The 17108-nt window shown below is 35.1% G+C and overlaps 1 protein-coding gene across 7 annotated transcripts in view; it reads left to right on the forward strand.

The window, feature by feature from the left end:
- The window catches only part of TTC29 (tetratricopeptide repeat domain 29), a 411408-nt gene that overhangs the window by 298019 nt on the left and 96281 nt on the right, over positions 1 to 17108 (forward strand). For all 7 annotated transcript variants that reach the window (XM_045466298.1, XM_045466315.1, XM_045466278.1 and 4 more), the window contains one exon: positions 1201 to 1292. In XM_045466298.1, coding sequence (XP_045322254.1) covers positions 1201 to 1292 — 92 coding nt within the window. The remainder of the gene's footprint in view (positions 1 to 1200; positions 1293 to 17108) is intronic.

Below are 17108 nucleotides of genomic sequence, written 5' to 3' on the forward strand. Positions count from 1 at the left end.
AGGTATGCAAGACAAAGTGGAAATAATATCCTTGGGTTTATACAAAGCATATTAAGAAGCTTAAAAATAAGAATCAAAAATTTTAACTTTGTAGGTTTAAAACACTGGGTCAATATGTATCAGTAAGTTTTAATGTCAGTGTTATGTCAGGCAGTCACTTGCAAACCACACACACACACACACACTCACACACAAACAAATGTTATACGGTATCGTAATGGCCTCGTTGAAATTATTTCCCAAATGTTAACTTTAATAAAGTAAAGTCAAATGTCAACACTGCCTCTAATACTTAAATCTTCAAAGCTGCCTAATTCGGGCAGTAGCATAAAGCACGTATTTATGTCCTCCCTCACCCTGCCTCTCTCTCCAAATGCTGTCAAATGATTTTCACTAATTCTGTCTTAGAAAATGTGCAAAAAGGATTTCCATAGAGGTCTTTGGAGATTTCCTGTGTCCTCATGTGTGTAATAGGTTAGGTCAAGTAACAATGAAGGAAGAAGAAAGAATAGGAATTTTGTTTTACATATTTTCCTCCTTCTGGTCATTGAGAGAAAAAGAATAAAAAGGAAAATTATACCATAAAGTTGATGTCAGTGTTAAATTAAATTAAGATCATATGTTTGGCTATGGCAGCCATAATCTTTTGATTATTGAAGAGATTGTTGGTAATGAAGTACATTTTTAAGAAATATTTTTAGTGTATACTGACTACATGTACAAACTGTGAGATATGCATCTAATAAAATGATAGATTTAGAAATTGCTTAGCACCTAAATTCACACTTTACAAAACCGCTATTTATAGAAAGAACGTGATAGTTAAGCTACCACAGTAGAATATTGTAATCTGCCTTACATTACCTTAGATAATAGTACCATATTTTAAAATAATGTTGTAAACCATTCAATTATTTATTCACACCTAAGTTATATAAATTGGAAAATTTTGGATTGTGCAGGAAAAGAATTATTTTTATAAAAGTAAGACCTCACTGTCATGGCTTAAAGAGTTTGCTGTGAAACAAGTTATACCATGGATAAAAATAAACCAAACCAACATGAATTTTTAATACACAAAAAAATATTTTATGGAGACATTAAAAACAGCTATTAATTTTAATCTTTTTTGTTATGAAATGAAAACATCAGTGAATCTGGCCATGCTGTATGTTTAATACGTATTTCTTTTCCTGATAGGTCCTTAACACTTACAGTAAAATCTCCATAGACCTGGAAGATGATCTCAGCCTGGGGAGAGCCTATGAAGCAATAGCCAAGGTCCTGCAGAGGTAAGTTAGCACATCCTTGTCTTGCTGTCACTGTGAATTCACTCAGCTGTGAAAGACTTAAATTGTTTGAGGTCTGTCGCTTTCCATTACTGCCTGCTTAAATTTTAAGCAGTGCCCTTCTTAAGTGACCCTTTCATCGTAAGTTATTTTAAACCAATGTGGTATCTTAAAAGATGCACCTAAACTCTCCTTTGTCTATTCCTCCTTTGTACTATTTTATTTTTGATTTTCTGTGAGTTTAGTGACGACCTTGAATGAAAGGGAAAAATCAGGTCACATCTCACAGGTTAAAAAAGCAGAGAACGCAGAAATATATAGTACGCTTCAGTAACTTGGCTCACCCTAACCTTTCGAGATCTCTTCTTTGAGGAAAGTTTTCGTTTATGTTTCAATCTTGCTTATTCCATTAAGACATCTGTCTTTGAGCATCCATATCCGGGTAAACACCAGAATGCAAAAACAATATTCCCAATATCTCATTTAAAACAGAAAATTTAATAAAAGTATACCTGAACAACTTCTGATACAAATTTTTCCATGGAAAGCACATGATTTGCCCTTCACTCATTTTATTGTTATTGTTGTGTACTCCATTTAATTATTGCACTATGTTCTAACATTATGATTTAATTCAAGATAGAATAAGAATAAGAACAGTTATTAAAATGAAGACCATGGTTTTGGGTATGTGATCTTATACCCAATGTCTAACTTTTTAATAATGGTAGTAGTAGCAGTAAGATGAAAAAGAAAAAGAAGAGATATAGATTGTGTCAAGTTCTAATTTCTATATTTCAGCTGCAAACACATACAAGGTAGTGTTTTAAAAGATAAAATTGTTATTTAAGAGGCATTTAAGGGGTGCCTGGGTGGCTCAGTTGGTTGAGTGTCCAATTCTTGATTTTGGCTTAGGTAATGATCTCACAGTTCGCAGGATCAAGCAGCATGTTGGGCTCTGTGCTGACAGCCTGCTTGGGATTCTCTCCCTCCCTCTCTCTCTGCCCCTCCCCTGCTTACACAGGCATTCTCTCCCTCCTCTCTCCTCTCTCTCTCTCTCTTTCTTAAAATAAACATTTTTTTTAAAAGGCATTTAAAAGATTAAATGCCTGGGGCGCCTGGGTGGCTTAGTCGGTTGAGTGTCCAACTTCAGCTCAGGTCATGATCTCGCGGTTTGTGAGTTTGAGCCCCACATCAGGCTCTGCACTGATAACTCAGAGCCTGGAGCCTGCTTCAGATTCTGTGTCTCCCTCTCTCTCTGCCCCTCCCCCACTTATGCTCTATCTCTCTCTGTCTCTCAAAAATGAATAAATGTAAAAAAAAAATTTTTAAGATTAAATGCCTAATGAACTAAAAGTACATCTTCATTATATAATTACCATTGCCAATATAGTAATCATTAATTATTAAATAAATTAATTGAATATTAAAATACCAATGCCAATGAAATGAAACGTATACTACAAAATACCAAATAAAAGGCAATACAGTCATTACTGCATAAATGGTTAAGGATACAGACATATTTATAAGGAAAATAAGGATATTTACTCTAGGAAAGCAGGGCCAGCCATGAGTAAAGCAAGCAACCCATGAGTGTTGTGGTTCCTCCAAGTAGAGATCAGTAACTAGTCCATGGAAAACCAACCCAACTATCCCTTAAATTTTTACTTTCCACATAACACCTGGAAAAAAGTAGGGGTTTGAACACAAAGAAGACATTTATAAGTTTTCAGTTTAATGTCTCTTTGTAACACACCAACTCTGTGCCATTTGGTGCAGTTCATTTTGATTATTAAAATTACAATAAAAATTATGCTTGGTTTGCGAGCATTATTCATTCTGGAGACATGCTTGTAATCCAAACCACTTGTATATCAAAGTGAATTTCAAGAACCAATGCCTCAGTTGTAATCATGTGATATCCAGCATCAGGTACTACTCGTATTGCAAGACATAACTCATTTATCAAGTTAAAATTTATTAGAAATGTTTGCTCGTCCTGCGGTACATTCACAGAACAAGTTACTCTCAATCCAAGGTTTTTCTCTACTTGACTCTGCTGTTAATACTGCCCAGAATCAGTAGAAAATGGCTGAAGTTTTTGTCTTGCTTTGTAGTAGCAGACCTGGTCTAAGCCTGTACAGTTAAATAAATGCATCCCTTAACATGTTTATGAAATAATTCTTATAAAATGACATGTGTTCCAACATAACTAAAAAGATAAAACTCCAGGGGAAAACATTTCCTTTTATAAACAGATATTGAGTACTTCCTATGTCATAAATGTTGTCCTTTGGTTACTGATAGTCTTTATTTTTTAAACTTCTGGACACATGAGGTTACCTTAAAATAATTCTCACCTGTAAAAAACAGACACCTTGCTTGGAATATTTTAGTCTCTGGTCAACGATTTGAATTCCTGGTCCATATAGTAAAAGCTAAGGGGAGAGTTGAACAATTATCTGGTATATAATGGCAACAACAACAACAGACAGACAATTTAATGTTTTAATTTGGCTGCTTCAGTGTTATTTGGGGTTTAGATGCGGAACAGGATACAGCTATTTTGATAGCCCATAAAGTAGGGTGTGTTTTTGGTAGGAATGGGGACAATTCTATTCCAACAGTCTAACAGTCTAAGAACCTGCCTTGGGGCAAGCATACAATAGGCAGGAAGATTGATCCCCACCTCACTTTCATACCAAATGAAACAAATTCCACTTAAAAAAATTCCCATCTACTACTAAGTAACGATGAAGCCATCAATGATGTCTATGGTAGACATGGGTTCTTAGTTTTATCATGTTATGCAATACACAAAAGAGTACAGGAGATGCTTCTTCTGGGGCCATAGGGAAGAAGTACTGCAGGGACACCGTAAGTTTTCCAATCCACATCTGCCATTTTGCCATATTGCTGGTAGTTATGGAGTGGCGCTCAGGGGAGTAGAAGCCTCAGCATATTCTTTTACCATTTATGTAAAATAACTCAAGAAAGAGACAGATGTTTCAAAAACAAAAGTCCTCTCCAGGTGCACAGCATATCCTAGATATCTAAGAAGCCTTATTACCTCAAGTCCACTGATTACTAAAAATGCATTGATACAGATATTGTGGTCATTTAAAAAAAATTCTCCTTAAGGGCTCAGTGTTCTTTGATACACACACACACACACACACACACACACATCTATCTCTTTCATAGTCACAAACTGCCCTCAGATTAGCAGCAACATGCAAAAAATGAAGAACAACCAAAATAGAGGAAATTATGGTAGTGGTGGCAGAAAAATAAATCAAGCTGCATATGAGCTTCGCATCTTCTCTAAATCTTTTTCCGAACCTGTACAATTGCACAAGTTTCACTAATGGTAGCCCTATCTCTATAAATATATTTTATCTCTTACGGAAATGGAAGAGGATAACCATGACTAGCGTAAGTGTATGTCTAAGGCTATCAGCTGAGCGTGCATGAAAGGTGAATAATCTTTAAGGCTAGAAGCTTCTAAAATGCTTATAAGAATTTATTCTGAGCCTTCGATTGAAAAACACACCATGTTCCCTCAAGACTAAGGACTTGGTAATACAGAATTGTCCATTTGGTAATGCTGGACCCAGCCATGCCATTAGAGTTATTGATGAAGGTTTTAATAGTGAACAGGATGTGTTATTTTTGCTGTTGTTCTCAATAATATTAATTGCACAGGGGGTTAAGGGGCATAACAGAAAATAAGCATTACAATGCCTTCCCCCCCCCCAACACTTGGAATACTAGAAGAAAAGAGGGGGTTGATATTCTAAAATGATAACAATTGTATATGACACAGCTATAAAAGCCAGAATTATGGTCCATAAAACAAAGAGAGAATGAGTTGAGAAATTACCAAGTAAATATTATTATTACACAGACAATTTGAGTAAATACAGAGAGCAAAATTCCTCAATTTTCTTTACGGCATTTTTTTGCCTCATTTACTGAAATAACTCATTTTACTGAAATGCCACACTCTCCAAATAATCAGGGTGACTTTTGAAAAGAATCTAGGGGGAAGAAAATCACAAAAATGAGAATTACTCAAGACATATTGGTCACAACTAGCCTACCTCTGGGTTTATTCCATACTCGTTGTGAATTTTCTTGCAAACTCGGGTTAAATTATTTCCTAGGAAACTTTCCACAGTGGAGATCTTTCAATCAATCAGTACAAAGTTTCAAGTGTGAAAATTACCTTTCTGTTATAGCTGGAAATTAATTTCTTTTTGCTTGAGAGAAATGACATGCCCTAGTAATTTTCATATATTCTTTAAAATGGAACATCCAGGCTTTGATGCGAAATTTCCTAAAAATGACCCCCCAAAAATACATCAAAACATTTCTATTAATTCATGAAATTAAGAATAGCTTTTTACATTTTCTCCTGTCACTGATTCCATTTGCCTTATTACTTTCATCTGTGGCCCACAAACTTGGTGGCACAATCAACAAACCCCTTAGTGGCTGTTTCATCTCTGCTCTATTTGATTTCTTCTCTCTGAGTAAATGATTAAGTTTTCATGCATTGGTTCAACCAAAATCTATGTTCACTCAACCACATCCTTTATTGATTACTTCTACTGCAAACAGTAGGCCAAGTGTGATATACATAATTGGACAGTTGTCAGGGGATGTGGGTGTTAACAGTCCTGTTTTCCCAGTTGGAAACTGGAATCACCTTGATACACAAATATTCTGCACTGTTTCATTCTCATCCTTTGGACCGAGGAGTCCTGTTCCTCAGAATATATGTTTTTAACTCTCTAAGGTCTGGTTGAATGAATTTAATGATTATACCATATAATATGCTGTTCAAGTTGCACCTGTGCACTGCCTATAGAAAACTGGAATTAATATTTGTCTAACATTTTAACCTTGTCCTTTAACTTATACAAATTATCTGTAGCTTTTCTATAAGAAAATATTTTATTCTTTCCCTTCCAAAGAAAGACTGGTTTCTAAACCTATTGCTACCTCTGAAATTTGGAAATCCTGTAAGCAATACATAATGTTTATATTTCAGATGCTAGAGTAACAATTTTGCTGGCTGTAGCACTGTGCATTCATTGAGTGGAGCATATAATTTATAACAGAAAGAATTTTTCTCTAGCATTATTTGTTGAGAGCAAGTTCCAGATAATTTTAGATGTGTGGGAAATCTGTCACTCCTTTGGGAGAGAAACAACTGGACTCACCCACCCAGCAATAGTTCTGTTTATACTACTTTGTATTTCTTGCTCGCCGAACTTGGTTTTTTGTTTGTGTGTGTTGATTTAACAATCCTCAGCAGGCCAAACCTAATCCAAAATGTGCTTCCATCAAAAATACATCAGCTTTTAGGAACATGAACATAAATAACCTCCAGTGAGTCCATTTTAAGTAAATAAAAATAATAATTTTTCCCTGAGGTTTTAAAGTGATATGCAAAGAAGTCTCTATTTTTTTTCTTATTTCATCAATTTTTTGTTGTTGAATATTACAGTCCAAGAAAGAGCTTGGAGAGTTCGCATCAATTTGATAAAACATTTTTAGTCCTAGAAATCCACAACTTTTGCTCAAAATTCTAAATAGTGTACTTTTTTATTTATTAATAATTTTATACTCTCCAGCTCTCTCAATACCATTTTAGTTGTTCCACAAAATAAATATTTAAATTAGTAAATGCACCTCTCATGGTGCTTTACTCCATGTCTGCAATTTGAAATATTCCTCAAACATTCATAATTTTCTGGAGAATTGAGCTATGCCTAAATGTGGAAGAAAATTATTCATGATTGTGTTATGAAAAAATGAGAACAGAATCATAAACAGCAATATCCACAACTTTAAGAATGTGAAATTCCATCCTATTTCTGATATGTAGAACATTCTTTTACATATGTAAAAGGAAAAGGAAAGGAAAAAAAAGAATGCCTGATAGTACCTGGCACTCAAGGAAGCCAAAAAAAAAAAAAAAAGTGTTAATTCTTTGACCCTGCCCCCTAAAAGCCAGACACCAGAACCTTATGTGCTGTCTTGCAGAGTGTACGTTGACATTGTGGCATTTAATTCATTGCAAAATGGAAGATTTTCGAAAAGTAATGCGTAGCTAAATTGACTTTTCTTCTCAGCTGGTGGTAGACAATATCAGGTAGAGAGCTGTGGATATGACAGCTTTCTATTTCACTGAGGTAATAATAATACTGGCTGTCATTTATTGAGTCACTACCATGTTTCAGGCTATACATGTATGTAATTTTTCATCTGCAACAAGTTATGGCTGTTTTAAAATTGAGGAAACTGAAGCTGAGAAAGAATGCAGATGTGATCAAAGTTACTCATCTAAGAGGCCAATCTGGGTTTCAAGCCTGGATCTTTCTAATATCTACCATAACACACTGTGACTTTGAAACAATACAACTTATTTTTGCAAGCACACCACAGCTTACCTATGAAAATAAACGTTATCCTCATCAAATCTTAGGAGGTTATGCAAGTTGATACCTATAATCCTGACACTACGTATTTAAATTATACTCTTTTGAAATGCTTTCTGAGTTTGTGGTATATTCTTTTGAGTGTGTATGTGTGTGTGTATATATATATCTTCATTCAAAATAGCATCAAAATAGCATCACATCATTGTTTGAGAGGTGGGTTTGATCTCTAGAAACAGCCAAAAGGATTTAGAGTCACATTTAGAAAACACAGTAAATAATCTCTATGGGTAACCTGATTTTTGAAACAAAACTCATTAAATTGCTTATGAATGCTTTATACCACTGTACTATGCAGCAGTTTTTCGAAAAATTGCCATTAGCCTTATCATTAGATGACATCACTTGGAGGAAATTATCTTCCTTTGCATGCTTGGTAGGTCTTGGACAGCTGTAAATATGGGTGGAAAAATTAGGGCTAGAAATATAATTTGCCAGACATATGCATATCGGGGTTAGGGCATGGTGTGGTAGGAAATGAAATTGCCCATAGTAAGCTTTTAATGGAGGGGAAATGAATGCCTGGGGCAGGACTCTGGAAACAGCCAACTTTGGATAGTCAACAATCTCAATGTCAGTAAGCTACCTGGGTAAATGAGAGATACAGGGAAAGTGAGAGAATAGAGATTGGTCAAGAGTTCTAGATGCTACGGAGAAAGAAACATTTAGGAAAATATGAGACAGTTAACAACTCCCAACTTGTGCTGAAGATCTATGTAAGGTTGAAGGAGAAAGAAACATGGGAGGACCTGTGAATCTATAAGCACGCTAAACATTTTATGCAGTTCAAAATTCAAAGGTGTTTCACGTAATACATATTACAATTTTTCAAATTCATATAGATGCTTTGAGGTCACCACTGTGTTCACTGGATTTGTCTCCAAATCTGTTTTGCTCCCTTTTAAGACTAGATTTACCCCAAAACACTAGACTTACTCTTATAAAAATATTCAAATAAATGTGCTTTAAGTTTCAAACTGCTGTAGACAGTTCATAGTACCTATCACAGTTATTTCTATGTACAAATGTTTATATTGATCTCTCCAAATTGACAGTGAAACACTTTAAGGGCAGGAACCATATTCCCCAACAACTAGCACATTCTAGGGCATTTGATAGTCTCTCAACAAAATTACCGAAATAAAAAGATGTTCTTGATGTTACTGAAATATCCAGGAGACAGGAGTTGACAGTCATGGACTCTAAACATCCAATTACTAACGTTCTTGAAAGTTACCTGGAAGCTTATTTTTATAAGTACTGCACAGGTGTTTCCCTTCTCAAATTTTCAACCATTCCTTTATTTAAAAATATATGAAGGCCTAGTCTATTCTAAGCACTCTGTTAGTAACTATATGTCATTTTAAACATTTTGCCAGTATATATGTAACACTTCTATAGATCACTTTAATGACATCCAAGATTTCACAGTTAAGGGACACTTGCAAGAACAAACTACCATTTACCTTTATAAACTTTTTACAGGTTTTATTAAAAAATATAACAGCTTTATTGAGATATAATTCATATACCATATAACTCACCCCTCTTTTTTGACATTTGAAGACTAGTTTTATTAAATATTTAGTATAGATCAAAGACTATGGGATAATGATGCAGTTGTTCCTCGGAGCTGCTGTGTTTATTTCCATACAGATCATAGAAAAATAGCATGTAGACTAAATGTTTAATTTTAGTCGGTGTTTAAAGGCAACTTGAGGGAGAGCATCCAATATGGTGGCATATGAAGGTCCTGAACTCACCCCCCATAGATACACTGAATCTATAGCTACATATGGAATAATTCCCTCTGAAAAAGACCTGAAAACTAGCTGAACAGCTCCTTTACAAAAATGGCAAAAGGGCCACATCTAGATTGGTGGGAGAGGCTGAGAAGCATTCTCACCAAAACCCCACCCACAGCATGGTGACCCACAATCAGGAGTGATCTCACAAATCTGCAAATTCTCCCTGAGGGATGAGGGGTTCATGCCCCACATTAGGCACCCCAATCCCTGAGACTGGCAATGGAGAGACAAACCCCCAAAATGTCTGGCTTTGAAAAACAATGAGGCTCACATCCAGGAAACCGAAAGAGCTATAGGGAACTATAGTACTTCTCTTAAAGAGCTTGAATGCAACTTACTTACCCCAGGGACCAGCACAAAAGTTGCAGTCTGAAAAGTTTATAGATTATATGTGAAGTTTGCTCATCTTAAAGCATATGCTAGAGGGGCAAAGGCCTATGGGACTTTCTCCAGGAGCAGAGGCACTGGTAGGTGCCATTTTTTTCACTCTCTCTCTACCTTGATAGCTCCAGCAAGTGTGCCCTGGCCCTGTGCTCTCCTGCTTCTTTGCTAAAACTGTTGGGCACATACAGCATACATAGGAGATGCTCCAATCATCTGGCTCTGATAGCCAGAGGAGAGAGGCCTGCATTTCTGGAACACATGGGACTGTAACAGAGAGACAGTTCTTGGCAGGCTAACATCCACAGCACTACAGAGACAAAAGACTGAAACATACTCCCAGTCTTTCTGGGAAAGAGGCATACTTACTTGTTCTGGAACTTAAGGCTGAGGGGCAGACTTCAAGTTTGCCACCTACCTAGAGGCCACAGAGGTACTCTCAGGGAATGTAGACATGGGGGAGGTGGGGGTATCTTTGTTCATTCCATCCTTTGTACCTTGCTACAGGGCACTGGTGCCTCATGGAAAGGAGCTTATACACTTACCTGAAGCCCCAAGTTTTGCTACTGTTACCAGGGAACACCTCCAGGCCATCTGGTCTGAAGGCCAGCAGGGTTTATAATGATAGCCCCACAGGACTATATATATTTGAGTACTCTAAAGCTGCTGCCTGAGTGTCTGGCTTCCAATAAGTCTGAAACTAGGTGCTGACTGAGATCTCTCTCAGTTAGGACAACATTGACCAACAACGTTCATCTCCTATACAAGGCCAGTCCTTCAAGGCTGAGAGAGGTAGTGTTTCACCTAGTACATAGAAACAGAGTCTCAAGAAAACTGAGAAAACCTCTAGAGGACTATGATCCAAATGAATGAGCATGATAAAACCTCAGAAAAAAATTCAGTGAAATGGAAATAAGTAATTTACTTATTAAAAGAGTTAAAAGCAGTGGTAATTAAGACACTCAACGACTTGGGAGAAGAATGGATGAACACAGTGGGAAACTTCACAAAGAGATAGAAAATACAAGAGAGCACAGGAGGAAACAAAAGTCACATGGCCAAAGAATACAATAACTGAAGTGTAAAATAAACTAGAGTGGTTCAGCATCAGACTAGATGAAGCAGAGGAAAGGATAAGTGATCTAGAAGACAGGGCAGTAGAACTCACCCAAATAGAGCGGCAAAAAGAAGGAAGAATTTTCAAAAGTAAAAGATATCTTAGAAGACCATGGAGACAACAACAAACAGAATAACAGTTATAATGTAAGAGTCCCAAAAGGAGAAGAGAGAGATAAAGTGGGAGAAAACTCATTTGAAGAAATAACTGCTGAAAACTTACCTAACATGGGGAAAAAACAGACATCTATATCCAGGAATCCTAGACAGATTCAAATAAGATGATACCAAAAAATTCACACCAAGATACATTATAATTGAAATATCAAAAGTTAAAGAGAAAATTTTAAAAGGAGTAAGAGAAAAACAAGTTGTTTTTTCAACTTGAGAAACAAGAGAAACCCCAAAAGACTACCAGTAGATTTTTCAGCAGAAACTTTGCAGGTGAGAAGGGAGGCAAACAATATATTCAATTGTGCTGAAAGGGAAAAAGTTCCGGCCAAAAATGCTTCACCCAGCAAGGTTATAATTCTGAATTGAAGGAGAGATCAAAAATTTTCCAGACAAGCAAAAGCTAGAGAAATTCACTATCATAAACTGGCTTTACTAGAAATGTTAAAGGGACTACTTTAACCTGAAAAAAAGGCATTAATTAGTAACAAGTGAACATATTAAAGTATAAATCTCACTGGTAAAGGTAAATATGTAGTAAAGGTAATGAGTTAGTCACTGATAAAACTCATATAAAGGTTAAAAGACAAAACTAGGGCCTGGGTGGCTTAGTCAGTTAAGCGTCCAACTTCAACTCAGGTCATGATCTTGTGGTTTGTGGGTTCGAGCCCCGTGTTCAGCTCTGTGCTGACAGCTCGGAGCCTGGAGCCTGCTTTGGATTCTGTGTCTCCCCTCTCTCTGTCCCTCCCATGCTCATGCTCTGTTTCTCTCTGTCTCTCAACAATAAATAAATGTTAAAAATTTTAAAAGACAAAACTAGTTAAGGGGTGCCTAAGGATCTGACTCTTGATTTTGGTTCAAGTCATAATCTCACAGTCATGGGATGGAGCCTCATGCTCACCATGGAGCCTGCTTGGGATTCTTTCTCCCCATCTCTCTCTGCCCCTTCCCTGTGGTCTCTCTCATTCTCTATCTCTAAAAAAAACAAGACTAGTTAAAATAACTACAATAATCTCTTAAGAATGCAAAAATAAAAAGATGTAAAATGTGACATCAAAAACATTAGACATGGGCGGGAGGAAAAGTGTAGTTTTAGTTTTAGTTGCCATCAACTTAAAACAAGCTGTTATATACACAGGCTATTATATGTGCCCCTCATGGTAACCACAAAGCAAAAACCGATAGTAAATACACAAAAGATAATAAGAAAGGAATCTAAGAATAACACTAAAGAAAGTCATCAAACCATACGGGAAGAGATCAAGAGAAAAAGACAGGAACACAGAGGAATTACAAAGCAGCCAGAAAACAGTTAACAAAATGGCAATAAACACATACCTATGAATAATTACTTTAGATATAAATGGGCTAACTTTTACAACCAAAACACAAAGTGTGACAAAACGGATAAAAACAAAACAAAACAAAACAAGACCCATTTACATGTTGTCTACAAGAGACTAACTTTAGATGTAAAGATACACACAGACTGAAAGTGAAGGGATAAAAAAGATGTTTCATACAAATGGAAAGCAAAAGAAAGCTGGGGTAGTTATGCTTACAAAATAGGCTTAAAAGAGACTGTAATAAAAGATAAAGAATGAATTATATAATGATAAAGGGGTCAATCCAACAAGAGGATATAACATTTGTAAATATTTATGCACCTAAATATATAAAGCAAATATTAACAGACCAAAAGGGAGAAATTGACAGCACTACAACAAAAGTAGGGGACTTTATTGCCTCACTTACATCAATAGATAGATCATTCGGACAGAAAATCAATAAGGAAACATCAGCCTTAAATGACACTTTAGACCAGCTGGACATAATAGATATATACAGAACATTCCATAAAAAGCAGCAGAATACACATTCTTCTCAAGTGCACAGGGAATATTCTTCACAACAGATCATGTGTTAGAGTACAAAACAAGTCTCAATAAATTTAAGAGGATTGAAATCAAATAAAGCATCTTTTCTGACTACAATGTTATGAAACCAGAAATCAATTACAGGGAAAAAAAAAACAGAAAAATCACAAATGTGTAGCAATAAAACAACATGCTACTGAACAACCAGTGGCCCAATGAAAGGAGAAATTAAACGAGAAATCAAAAAAGTGAATGTGATACGCCACATTAACAAAATGAATGATAAAATCATATGATCATCTCAATAGTGGCAGAAAAAAACATCTGACAAAATTCAACATCCATTTAGATAACACTCCCAAGGAAGTGAGTATAGAGGGAATGAACCTCAACATAGTAAAGACTATATGTGAAGCCCACAGCTAATATTATACTCAATGGTGAAAATCTGGAAGCTTTTCCTCTAAAACGGGGAAAAAGACAAGGATGCCCATTTTCACCACTTTTATTCAACATAGTGTTAGAAGTCCTAGAAATTGGGCAAGAAAAAGAAATAAAGTTCTCCAAATTGGAAAAAGAGGTAAAACTCTCACTATTTGCAGACGACATAATTTTATATATATAGAAAACCCTCAAGACTGCACCAAAAAACTGTTAGAATAAATGAATTCAGTAAATTTTCTCGGTACAAAATCAACACACAAAAATTTGTTGCATTTCTATACATGAACAACAGTCTATCAGAAAGAGTAATTAAGAAAATAATCCCATCTACACTGACATCAAAAAGAATAAAATACCTAAGAATAAATTTAACCAAGGAGGTGAAAGACCCATACACTGAAAACTATAAGACACTGATAAACTGAAGTAAACACAAATAAATGGAAAGATATTCTGTGTTCATAGATTGGAAAAATTAATATTGTTAAAATGTCCATACTATCCAAAGCAATCTACAGATGTAGTGTAATCCCTGTCAAAATCCTAATGGCATTTTCCATAGAATAGAACAATCTTAAAATGTATATTGAACCACAAAATACCCTGAAGAGTCGAAGCAATCATGAGAAAGTTATCATGCTCCCTTATTTCAAACTATATTATAAATCTATAATAATCAAAACAGTATGGTATTGGCATAAAAACAGACACATAGATCAACAGAACCAAATAGAGTCCAGAAATAAACCCATATATATACATATATATATATATATATATATATATATATATGACCAATTAATTTACACCAAAGGGTCAAGAATATACAATGGGGAAAGGACAGTTTCTTTAATAAATGGTGTGGGAGAACTGGACAACCATGTGCAAAAGACGGAACCTAGTTACCATTCACAAAAAATTAACTCCAAATGAATTAAAGACAATATAAGACCTGAAATCATTAAACTCTGAGGAGGTAAGTAGTAAGCTCTTTGACATATGTCTTGGTGGGGTTTTTGTTGTTGTTGTTGTTTTGATCTGACTCCAAAAACAAAAGCATGAAAGCAAAGGTAAATAAGTGGACTACATCAAACTAAAAAGTTTCTTCTGCACAGCAAAGGAAATGATCAATAAAATGTAAAGGCAATCTACTGAATTAGAGACAATATTTGCAAGTCATATATCTGAAAAGAGGTTAATGTCCAAAATATAAAGAGCTCATATTACTCAAAATAGAAAAAAACAACAATCTAGTTAAGAAGTGGGCAAAGGATCTGAATAGACATTTTTCCAAAGAAGACATACACATAGACAAACAGGGCCATGAAAATATGCTCAGCATCACTAATCATCAGAGAAATGCAAATCAGAACCTCAATCACTTGTCACCTCACACCTGTTAGAATGACTATTATTAAAAAGACAAGAAACAAATGTTGGCAAGGGCATGGAGAGGGGAACCCTTGTGCACTGCTGGTAGGAATACAAATTGGTGCAGCCACTATGGAAAACAGTATGAAGGTTCCTCAAAAAATTGAAAGTAGAACTACTGTATGATCCATCTATTCTATTTCTAGATATTTATCTCGAGAAAATGAAAACACTAACTTGAAAAGATATATGCACCCCTGTGCTCACTGTAGCATTATTTATAGTTGCTGAGACATGGAAACAACCTAAGGGGCCATCAATGGATGAAGGAATAAGATATAGTATATATCTTATAGTATATATATACTTATATATATTTATACTTAGTATAAAGTATATATATACTTATATATATATAATATATATATTATATATACTTATATATTTATATATACTTAAGTATATATATATACTTATATATTTATATATACTTAAGTATATATATATACTTATAAGTATATATTATATATACTTATATATTTATATATACTTAAGTATATATATATACTTATAGTATACTATAAGATATAGTATATACACACAGTGTATACGGTGGAATTCTACTCCACCGTAAAAAAGAACAAAACCTTGCCGTTTATGACAACATAGATAGATTTTAAGAGTATTAAGCCAAGTGAAATAAGTCCAGCAGAGAAAAATAAATACTTACACTGTCACTAATGCAGAATCTGAAAAACAAACTGAATGAATAAAACAAAACAAAATGAAACTAATAAGCAGACTGGTGGTTGCCAAGGAGAAGGGGGAACAGGGGTGGTGTAATAGGTGAACGGGGTCAGGAGGTACAGACTTCCAGTTGTGAAGTGAGTAAGTCATGGGGATGTGGTGAGCATCAGGGTGACTATAACCAATGGTACTGAGCATACTGAAGGTTGCCAGGGAAGAGTGACTCTTAAAAAAGTGCTCATCAAAAGAAAAAACATTTTTGTAACTTTTTTATGGTGACTAGACTTGTGGGGGTGATCGTTGCATAGTGTATACAAGTGTTGAGACACATTGTAGACTTGAAACTAAACTTCCTAGAAAATTTTAAGCAAGAACTTACTAGCCAATGAACTACCCTAGTCCATTATACTGAAGTAGCTTTATTTTTAGATTTCACTGAATATAAGATTGCTTCTATTGGAAGATGCACCTTATGTACTACCAAAAAGATATTCTAACTAAACTGTAACATAATACCACTCATGCTTAGAATTTTGATTTTATACTTAATAAAAGAGCTATTTTAGTCTCACATGCAGACATTTTTATCATTAATCTTAAGCAATCATGGAAAAATACAAACAAAACAAATTTATTACACTCCTCAAACATCTTTCTGTTCCAAGTCCAATTTTTCTGAATCACTTTTAAATCAGAACTGTCATTATTTTTTTCCCAAACATACCATCTTTTGTGTCATCAAGAACATTGGTACTGTAGCCCTTTTAAAAATAATGTTCCAGTATCATCTCCAGTAATTTTTTCCAAGTCATGGATATTCATTTTGCCCATTTTGAAGTTAGCACTTTCTTGACTTTTAGAAGATTTCAGAAAGGTGTTTTAGAAAACAACCAGTCCTCAGATTCCTGTCTGAAATTATCTAAAATAGTTGTTCATAGAAGGATCAAGGCATTGCAATTGTTGGGTCATGTCCAGGAATATAAGCCTAGTCCATTCTGCAGCACCAACTGTGACCTGAGTGCTACTGATCTGACAGTGATTATTAGATGCCTACCTGTTGTAAGACATCCTGATTTCAGAAATGTTAGAGCATGGGAAAATGTGTGTTTTAGAATCAATGAAATGTTGCTAAATTTTTCTTTAATGGCAATAATTTAAAAGTTTGTGGCAAAATTTCTGTATATGCCACATTCATTATCATACTATCCAGAGCTCCTATGAGTAAATTCTTGAAGTCTAAACTGAGAAATGCCCATGCAGGGAGCAGCTCGATTTCAAAACAACCTCTACATTTCAGAATTTCGTCTTATGAATTATTGAGTCATGGCATAGATGTTCACTGGGAGCTGCAAAAGGAGATTCTAGGGATTCAGAAACATTCAGAAGTAAGAG

The sequence above is a fragment of the Leopardus geoffroyi genome, chromosome B1, assembly GCF_018350155.1.
Source record: "Leopardus geoffroyi isolate Oge1 chromosome B1, O.geoffroyi_Oge1_pat1.0, whole genome shotgun sequence".
In the NCBI taxonomy this organism is placed as follows: Eukaryota; Metazoa; Chordata; class Mammalia; order Carnivora; family Felidae; genus Leopardus; species Leopardus geoffroyi.